Source organism: Orycteropus afer, unplaced genomic scaffold (genome assembly GCF_000298275.1).
Source record: "Orycteropus afer afer isolate SDZICR_OR568_19922 unplaced genomic scaffold, OryAfe1.0 scaffold00107, whole genome shotgun sequence".
NCBI classification, from domain to species: domain Eukaryota; kingdom Metazoa; phylum Chordata; class Mammalia; order Tubulidentata; family Orycteropodidae; genus Orycteropus; species Orycteropus afer.
Genome location: NW_006921694.1, coordinates 530,351 through 541,028, shown reverse-complemented (window position 1 = coordinate 541,028; position 10,678 = coordinate 530,351). Strand labels below are relative to the sequence as shown.

Genomic DNA, 10,678 nt, shown 5'->3' with positions numbered 1-10,678 from the left:
TGGTTGGGGCATAAATTTGAATAACAGTCATATTAACGGGTCTTCCTTGTAGGCGTATGGATATTATCCTATCACTGACAGCATTGTATTTCAGGACAATCTTGAAACATCGTTTGTGATGATAAATGCCACACCATTCCTTTTCAAACTTGGTATTGCCATATTTGTTATTTTTACCAGTCTAAACTCAATCTACTTCCATAAAGATTTACCACCTTGGAAACCCAAAGGGGGTCATCACTATGAGCTGGAATCGATTCGATGGAAGTGGGTTCGGTTTTTTTTTTTTTTTTGGTTTAAACTCAAACCAAACTCACTGCCATTGAGCTGATTCTGACTCACAGTGACCTCCACCCCAAGTGGGTTTCCAAAGCTGTAAAACTTTATGGAAGCAGAATGCCTTGCCTTTCTTCTGCAGAGAGGGTGGTGGGTTCAAACCACTGACCTTTTGATTAGCAGGCAAATGCTTTAACCACTATACCACCAGAGCTCCTTTTTTTTTTTTTTTTTTTACCAGTCTAGGAGATATGAAATGAAATTGCATCAATGTAATTTTAATTTGCATTTTCCTGATTACTAAGAAGACCAACAACCTTTTATATAACTGGCCATTTTAGTTTCCTCTTCTGTAATTTGAGAGTTAAGATTACAAAGTTTTCTCCCTCTTTAATTGAAGCGGAAAAAAAGTAGAAAAACTAGACTTTCAAACTAACAATGGTAAACAAATATTCTAAAAACACAAAAATCCTATGAAACATACTTCAGATTCATATTACCATTCCATTAAATGGGAATAAGATGGGGACGATGAAAGGATAAAAGGAAAAAAAAAAGAGTTAACAGTAAGAAGGGAGAGAGAAAACCAAAGAGTATGTTTGTAATACAGAAAAAAGAAAAGTAGTAAGTATAAATAGCCTCAGTAGCTAACCTTTTGTTTTCATCTAATTTTAACTTAAAGTGCAACTCTGTTCTGAAAACTGTTTTTCCGGACATCATTAGCAGCTCAACTAGGAAAAGCTGTAGACAATAGCACTGGGTAGTGAAGACAGATTATTCTTGTGTTACAACATAGTCTGGGCTCAAAGTAACCATCTACTAATTTAGCCAACTAATAGCCTGAGTCCAAGTCTGATTCATTAGTGAAATGCTATAATATATAGTGTATTTATTTTACTTAGTAAGCATTTGTTATATGGTCAATACTCTGATACTTAAATTAGTGCACATTTTCTACTCTTAGCCCAGGCTCTTAAAAAATAAACACCATTTAAAATTTTTATTTTCTCAAGCACCAGAACAAACAAATGTGCATTATTTTCATTACCATTTCTACATTAAATGTGAATATTTCTTATACTAAATGAGGGGGGAAAACCCCTAAGCTTTCTTCTGTGAAGAAAAAACTGAGTCTGAAAGGCTATATGAAAAATCAGAGCGCTTACCTTACTGACACCAACTTCAGGGATTCGAAGAGTATGCTCCATATCTTTTTCTCTGCAGAGTTAAGTAAAGTGTGTTTACTAATTGGGGGGGGGGGGGGCATACACAAATGAAGCATTTACAGAATTGACATGGAAAGAATTTTAAAAACAGATTATGTTAAAATGCAAGTCTCTCTACTGTGGAGAGTCTTTTGGTGATGGATTATCTAGTTCTCATAATCCTATTTGAACTTCCCTGTCTGAAAGGGTGTTTCATCTAGCTCATAACTAATCAGTAACCAATGGACATAAAATGTCCTTTGTATCAACTTCAGTCATTTACCCAGGTCTGTCAAATATGTTTCTATTTCTATTATTACACGGATTACACACATGTGAAAGGAGCATATTTTCAAGAATTTAAAATTAAGACATTTTGTAGATCTGAACTAAGAATAGATTAGATTTATCTTTCCCACTGGGAAAAAACGAATGATCTTATTCATGATTAAAGCTTACTTCCCTATCAAACTGGTTGTAAGTTACAAAGGGAAAGGAAAAGAAGCCAAGATTGGATTTATGCCTGAAAAGAGCAGAATGAAAGGTAAGAAAATGACCATAATCTCTGTGAAAGGTATCACCAAGTTTTATCTTCTTATATAGACAGGTTTCCATGTAGGGACTATAAAGACATATACTAAATTGACTTCCAAAAGCAACTGACAAAAGACAGCAGTCAACAATATTTTATGAGTGGGTGAGGGAGGAACAAGGATGTCACTGTTAGTTTTTGCCTTTTCAATAAGTATCAAGCACATTTCATGGTAACTGCTTAAGAAACTTAACAATTAATTCATTGGAAGGATAAAACAAATAGGCAAATAGCCAAATTAATACAATAAGCCATTTATGAAAGATACAAAGATGGTGTCTGCAGAATTCAGAGGAAATGAAGGAAGATGAATATATGAAAATGAGAATAATTAAATCAGTGCCTACCACTTGATAAAGCTCCTTAGTTTGTTTCAAACTATCAATATTATCAAGTAGATAATACTATCCCCAAATAACAGATGAGGAAAATGAGATTTAGTTTCTGACCTTGAGTCTGAAATGTCAAAAAAAAAGGTGGTACTAGAGCTAGACCTTCAAGGCTGAGTGCAAAGATGAACAGAACTTTGCAAAGCAGCTTTGAGGAAAAAGATTCCATGCAGGAGAAATGCCAAGAACAGGTACACAGGCAATAAAGTACAAGATCTGATAAAGAAACAATAAACAATACAATGAGTCTGGAGCTCGAGCTTCATGTAAATCAGGGGCTGACAAACGGGCACCTGTGTGTCAAACAATGCCAGACCTATTTTTATAAACAAAGCTTTTTTGGGAAACAGACATGCCCATTCATTACATATTGTCTACTCGGTCCTCTAGAAGCTCTGGTAGTGTAATGCCTAAGGCACTTGACTGCTAAGCAGAAGGCTGGCGGATCAAATCCACCAGCCACTCCTCGGAAGGAAGGTTGGGCAATCTACCTCCACAGTGATACCACCTCGGAAACCCTAGGAGGTTTGTGACAATTCTACTCTGGTCCAACTTGACAGCACATTATGACAACAACAACACTTGGCCCTTTAAGATAAATTTTTCTGATCCTTGATACAGATGATAAAAGTCTAGAAAGATATGTTGAAGCCAAAGCATAGAGAGCCTTGAATGCAGGTTAAAGAAGTTAAAAATTACATACCAGGTTATATAAAATCACTGAATGACTTTGAACGAACACACAAGGGCTGTGTTTATATCAAGAGGAATCTGGTAGAACTACTTGAGATGAACTAATCAAAGGGAAATGAGGACAGAAGGACCGGTTAGGAAGTTACTACAGGAGTCCATTCAAAGGGCTAAAACCCACAGCTACCGAGTCGATTACAACTTATAGCAACCCTATGGGACAGAGTAGAATTGTCACAAAAAGTTTCCAAGGCTGTAAATGTTTATTTATGGAAGCAGATTGCTTCATCTTTCTCCCACAGAGCGCTGGCAGGTTCAGAGTGATGGCCTTTTTGGTAAGCAGTCAAATGTTTTAACCACTATGCCACCAGAGCTCCCTCAAATGGCTAAAGAGAAGCTCAAATAGGATGGCCAACAGGGACAGAAAGTAAGCAAATGAGAGAGATTTTAGCAGCAGAATCAGTAATGTTGTGACTAGTTGTAGGGGGGGTTTAATAAAAGGAAATGAGTCAAAGTTGATTGATAGGAGATCGTACATGTATTTCACCTTGAATGACAATTCTAATAAATGGAAAAAAATAAATAAATAACAGCTGCCTGCAGTACAGAATGTTGACTACATGTAAATGCTGGCTTATATGCAAATCATTATTAAGACTTTATACTGTGGGTTGGACAATGAATACAGAAGATTGAAGGAGTTGATGCTTTTGAGTTGTGGTGTTGGCAAAGAATACTGAAAGTACCATGTACTGCCAGAAGAACCAAAAAATCTGTCCTGGAAGAAGCATGGCCAGAATGCTCCTTGGAAGTAAGAATGGCCAGAGGTCATCTCACCTACTTTGGTCATATCTCGGAAGGAACCATTCCCTGGAGAAGGATATCATGCTTGGTGAAGTTGAGGGTCAACAAAAAAGTGTAATGGCCTCAATGAGATGGACTGACACAGTGGCTGCAACGACGGGCTCAGGTATAGCATGGACCCTTAAGCTGGCACAGGACTGAGCAGTGTTTTCCTCTGTTGAACATGGGGTCCTTTTGAGTTGGAGTGACTTGATGGCACCTAACCACAACATACTGTAGGTCTGAAATTCAACAAAGAAGTTGAAGCTGAGATAAAATTTAGGGGTCTCATTCACAGAGATAAATAGATGATATATATATATATATATATATATATATATATATATACACGGTCGACAAAAGAGGGGGAGGCCTTCAAGGAGATGGATTGATATGGTGGCTGCGATGATGGGCTCAGGTATAGCAGGGATTGTGGGGCTGGCGCAGGATCGGGCAGTGTTTCGTTCTGCTGTGCATGGAGTTGCTATGAGTCGGAAACGACTCGACGGCACTTAACAACAACAACAAAACAACAACAACAAACACACACACATATATATCATCTATCTCTCTATATGAATATATATAAAGAAAGGAATAAAGAGAAAGGAAGTTCATATTGTCTCCCTGCTCCAAAGTGAAGCAGAGAGCTTTTTTTATTTTTAAAAAAGTAATTAGGTTATCATTCTTCAGTTTAAAACACCCTTTAATGCCACTATGATACTTAAGGGATAAAATCTACATTATTCATATGGTCTTTTACAACCTATGCCCAGCCCATCTTTCCAGCTTCATCTTCATGTATTATTTCAGACATGCCCTAGATTGCAGTCACATCAAACTATTCATGATATACCTTTATATGCCATACCTTCTTTATATGACATACCTTCCAGTTCCCTATATATGATGTGCTTTTGTGTCAATGTACCTTTACACAAGCTCCTGCTGCCTCAAAACAAGTTACCCTTCAAGATGCTGTTCTATCATCATCTCTTAGTTTTCCCAGTTACCACCATTCCCAACAACCAACCCATGATTCTTCACATGTGAACCCATGAACACTCTATGTATGCTTCTATTCCAGTACTTTCAGACAGTAATTATTTAACATGTCTCTCCCTTCACATTGTGCTTTCTGTGTGCAGCGATCATGCCTTAGCCCTCTTTGTATCCCTACATGTTTAACAATACTTGACAAAGAGATGGTCATTAAAGTCTTTTTAAAAGAACGATCTAGTAATATGAACCATGCTTACCTTCCAATTGTAGCAGGGTTTACAGCTGTAATGATAAAAAGTGATCCTATCTGCAGCACTGGTGATCTAATAACAATTACTCTGATACATGGGGGCCAAATTTTATCTTCATCTGCCAGAGAAAGAAGTGGGTAAACATTAATTAAAATGTTATGCTGAAAAAATAAAATGTTATGAAAAAAAAAAATCTTTACTCTTTAGGGGTAAAAAGGAGGCATCCCTAAGAGGCAAAAAATATAGATAGATAGATCAAAAATTTTGAGTAAAATAAACTTCTTAAGGTGCTCTGGTGGCATAGTGCCTAAGGCACTTGACTGCCAACCAGAAGGCTGGCAGTTCAAACCCACCAGCCACTCCTTCTTCCGTAGTGATACTGTCTCAGAAACCCAAGGAGGGGTTGCTAGGAGTCGAACTGACTTGACAGCAGTGAGTTGTTTTTGTTTTAAACTTCTGAAATTCTGTGATATGTTCTACACAATGAGTAAGGCTTAACATTGTAGCAGTTTAAGTGAACAATCTAAAGGTATTGACTACCACAGTTATGTAACAACCACCTCTCTATTTTTGAAGGTCTTAGAATCTGAGAACACCTCACTTATATGTCATTTCATGTTATAAAACTTGAGACTATTCTTTACAAAAAATGAAAACTCAATTTTATTAAGAACAAAAGAAACATATATATATACAATACAAAATTGCAGTTTCTAAAAATTTTATCTTTATATCCTCAAGGAAAAAAAATTATTAGATTTGCCATAATACCTATGAAGCTGAATTCACAAACCTCATTTTTTAAAGACAACTAACCTCCCATGGAGCTCTGGTGGTGCAGTGGTCAAGCACTTCACTGCTAACCAAAAGGTCAGTAGTTCAATCCCATCAGCTGCTCCGTGGAAGAAATGTATGGCAGTCTGCTTCCATAAAGATTACAGCCTTGGTAATTCTATGGGACAGTTCTGCTCTGTCCTACAGAGTTGCTATGAGACAGAATCAACTCAATGGAAATGAATTTGGTTTTCTGGTTTAACCTCTTCTCTCTGCAGTTACAAACCCCAAACCCACTGCCACTGAGTTGATTCTGACTCATAGTGACTCTATGGGAGGACAGAGCAAAACTGCCCCATTAAGGTTGTAAATCTTATGTAAATCTTATCCCAAGGTTGTAAATCTTTATGGAAGCAGACTGACTCATCTTTCTCCTACGGAGGAGTTGGTGGGTTCAAATTGCCAACCTTTTGGTTAGCAGCTGAATGCTTTAATCACTGTACCACCAAAGCTCTTTCCCAATTACAGAAGTGGATTATCTGACCCACTAAAGCATATTTATCAGTATGTACACTTTAGGATTAGAACATTGGTAGCCTGGTTTTATGTTCTACTGGCTAGGCCATTTAATGCAATAAAACTTTCTTTAGGTCCAAGTATTAGTCTATGTTCTTACCTTACTTTCTAAAAATAAATGAGTGGCAGACCACAAAATTTTCAGTGTCATTAAAATAAGCAGGTTAAAACTGTTCTCAATGAAGTTACTTTTTACTGTAGATATGCTACATGAGTCACTAACGTTTTTTAACTGCTCTGCTCTTTGACAATGTGGTGTAGTGAATTACTTGGTATGGCTTTTCTAACCAGTCTTTGTGACCCAGATTACTGGGTGGGACCAAGCAAATAAGGTGTATGGAACTCTAATGTGGGAATTGGTTAGGTTTGCCATTCTGCTAGGCTTAAAATGAGCCCTCCTAGATGCAGCAGGGGGATCTCACTGCCATCAAGGGTGAAGAGCTGGAGGTGGAATGGAGGACGTCCTTTGACGCAAGAGCCCTGCGCTGAACCTCCTTGGCAGAAAGACAGGAGAGACAACGGGCTGAGGAACCAAGAGGCATGAGACAGAGGAGGGGGCTTGCTAGCTCATGGAAGGAGAAAGCCGAATGCCTTTTAGCAGGAGGCTTGCTGGCAGAATGGGGTGTACCTAGATGTGCGTATCAGGAGAGATAAAAGAGCTCTTCAATACTTGCCCAACCAGGGCAGAGGCCAGGCCAAGAGGTCAAGGGCCAGAGAGGAGTATCTGAGGGTATAACCAAGGGGAGACTGTCCTGATTGAAGATTTTTATTTTGAGAGCATTCCTGAACCTGAACTGTAACCTGTTACTTGCCTAATAAACCCCATAATTGAAAGTATTGTCTGTGAGTTCTGTGTAGCCACTGCAACGAATTACTGAACCCAAAAGAGAAGTAGTGAGTGCTGTGGGATGGTCAGTGTCAGAGTTGGTAAACAGTATGGAGGACAGTGGCATGTCTGGCCTCATAGGAATAAAAGCCTTGGGCTGCTGGTGATTCTCTCCCCACCTTGTGAAATTAGAGGCAGTGAGAAGATACTGCCTCCATGCCCTTTTTGCAGACAATTACCAGACTGAATTATTTATTTAAAATTGCATATGGTTATTTACTTACCTTCATCCTCAGTGTCTCCTGCACTCACACTATCTTCACTGGTAATGTCTTCATCGTAACTGTCCTCAGCCTGAGAGTCTGTAATTTCCCCTTCTTCTGGCTCACTATCAGTCTCTATGATTTTCTCATCTTTAAATGAAGTTGAATTACAAGTATTTTCACTAAAAGGAGAATCTATACGGTTTCCAGTAACTGGTATAGTGAATTTTGGGGAATAATTTTTGTAATAAATATCTCTTTTGGCCTTCTTTTTCACATTTGCAAAATCTTCTTCCTCACTACATCTTGTATGTTCAACACTGGATGCTTTTTGATCTTCTAAATTCAAATCCTGGAAGGGGAGGGGATAGGTGGGAACAGGAGAGAATCATTTTAAACCTCACCATTTTATAATACTTAATTTGAACTGTTATAATATATTAGGGAAAAAGGTTTAGGGAATAGAATGATTAAGCATGTTTGTAGTGGTTTTAAAACATTCTCACAAATTCTTTTGACACATCTCTCATAGAAAGGTGGGGTCTATATCACCTCTCTCCATAAGCCTGGGCCAGCTGACCTTGGTGACTCAAATGGAACAGAAATGATGCTGCATAACATTCTGGGCTAAGTTAGGAAATGCTATGCCACTTCTGCTTGGTTCCTCTGGGATGCTTACCTGGAGGAAATAAGGTACCAAGAAGCCTGGCTACCCTGAGACTGTCATGTGTGAGAGGCCACACGTAAGCCCACCGACTGACAGTACAGCTGGGCTCTTAGCAACAGCCAACATCATCTGCCAGTCATTTGAGGGAACCCTCTTGGACATCCAGTGCAACTGTGCCTTCAGGGACAGCAATCCCAGCTGATATCTGCCTACAACCACATGAAACCCTTCTCAAGTAAGAACTGCCAGAATTCCTGACCAAGAAAATGAAGCCAACTCATTAATAACTGTTGTTAAGCTGCTAGAAGCTCTGGTGGCATAGTGCCTAGGGCATCTGACTGCTAACCAATGGCAGTTCAAACCCACCAGCCACTCCTAAGAAGGAAGACTGGACAATCTACTGCCGTAGAGATACCACCTTGGAAACCCAAGGAGGGGTCACTATGAGTTGAATCAACTCAACAGCAGTGAGTTTGGTTTGGTTTTGGTTAAGCTACTAAACAACATGGTTTTCAAAAAATAAATTTTAATATTTTTTGAAGGTATCTTAATATTTACAACACTAAGGTACTACTGTTATAGTGAAATGAACCAGTACCAGTTGCCATCAAGCCAATTCCAACTCATGGTGACCCCATGTGTATTAGAGAAGAGCTGTGCTCCATAGGTTTTTCAACACTGATCTTTTAGAAACAGATCACCAGGCCTTTCTTTCAAAGTGCTTCTGAGTGGACATGAACTTCCAAATTAGTAGCTGAACACATTAACTCTTTATAACACCTAGGGACTCCACAGTGAAATAGTAATTTAATAAATGGCACCCTAGGAATGAGGCAACATACCCTAATAAAGAGCAATTACCTAAATACTCATGAAGCCTAGAAAAAACATCCTTCAGAGGATAAATGCTAAAATAAAATACAACCTATGTTTGATATAATCCAACTAAGACTGGTTAAGTCTTTACTTTTTGTAATTCATGACTTGATATTGCTATACTCTGTAGAATTTATTTTTGCTGTTAATGTCCTCAAGTTTGAAACATACACAAAATCTTAAACTAGGAATTTTTGTTCAAAAGTAATTCATTTAAATGTATACAGCTGCTACACCTGTTACATCAAGACACTGACATTTTAGTTTTCTGAACGTCTAGATTGATCAAAAGGTAAAAAAATCATTTTTCTTATTCAGTAATTTGTTTTTGTGTCATGAAGCTCAACAGGGCTTTATAGACCCATTAATCACACAATTCTCTAAGGAGGAAACAATCATTATCCTTGTTTTATAAGAAAATGAAACCAAACAGAAAAGATGAATTAAGTTCTGTAACTGGGTCAAGTTAAGGTCTGCTGAATATGGTAAATGATTAAAATAATCTCTTAGTTTTGTGCCGTAAACTTTCACACCTTTCAATTTCCTATAAAATAAGAGCAACAAATTTCTTTCCAAAAAGATCAAGCATAAGATTTATTTAATTTACTTGCATAAAACAGATAGCCACTGACACCTACAATGATTACAGTATCAAAAGTTAATTTCTAAAATATTAAAGCTAAAAACAATTAAGCTTTTCAGCCATAAAAGAAGTTGATTTCATCTTCTCTCAATCTGTATATTCAAGGAGTGTATTTTCTTGATAAGAGAATGTTTTGCCTTTCTAGACTATTAACACTATATACATTGCTTAAATAAATAATATTCTTAAAAACAAAAAAGGTGATCTACACAAATGGAAGACAATAACAATGCTCGTGGACAGGAAGACTGAATATCGTAAAAACATAAATACTAACCATAGCAATCTATACATTCAATGTAATCCCAATCCAGATCCTATCAGCATTCTTTAAGGATATGGAAAAACAAATCACTAATTTTATATGGAAAGGAAGAGACTTGAATAAGCAAAGCACGAAAGAAGAAGAAAGGAGGTCTCATATTCTCAGATCTCAAAACCTACTATACAGCCATAATAGTCAAAAGAGCCTGGTATTGGTATGGCAGATACACAGACAAGTGGAATAGAATTGAGAACCCAGAAACAGATCCACTGACCTATGTTCAGCTGATTTTTGACAAAGGGCTGAAATCCATTAAATGGGAAAGAGGTGGTCTCTTTAATAAATGGTACTCTCAAAACTGGATATCCATTTGCAGAAAAATTAAACACCATACTCAAAAACTAACTTCAGATGCATCAAAGACAGGAAACCTAAAACTATAAAGTTCCTCAAAGAAAACACGGGCAAATTTAGGGGAGCTCTGGTAGCATAGTGGCTAAGTCACTTGCCTGCTAACCAGACGGCTGGCGGTTCAAACCC

At 37.7% G+C, this 10,678-nt stretch overlaps 1 protein-coding gene across 1 annotated transcript in view; it reads right to left on the bottom strand.

Annotated features, from left to right (window-relative positions):
• Positions 1 to 10,678, bottom strand: part of AGGF1 (angiogenic factor with G-patch and FHA domains 1) — a 91,272-nt gene that overhangs the window by 14,833 nt on the left and 65,761 nt on the right. Inside the window, exons 6-8 of the mRNA XM_007943438.2 lie at positions 7,709 to 8,039; positions 5,255 to 5,366; positions 1,443 to 1,494 (exon numbers count right to left, since the gene is read on the bottom strand). Coding sequence (XP_007941629.1) covers positions 1,443 to 1,494; positions 5,255 to 5,366; positions 7,709 to 8,039 — 495 coding nt within the window. The remainder of the gene's footprint in view (positions 1 to 1,442; positions 1,495 to 5,254; positions 5,367 to 7,708; positions 8,040 to 10,678) is intronic.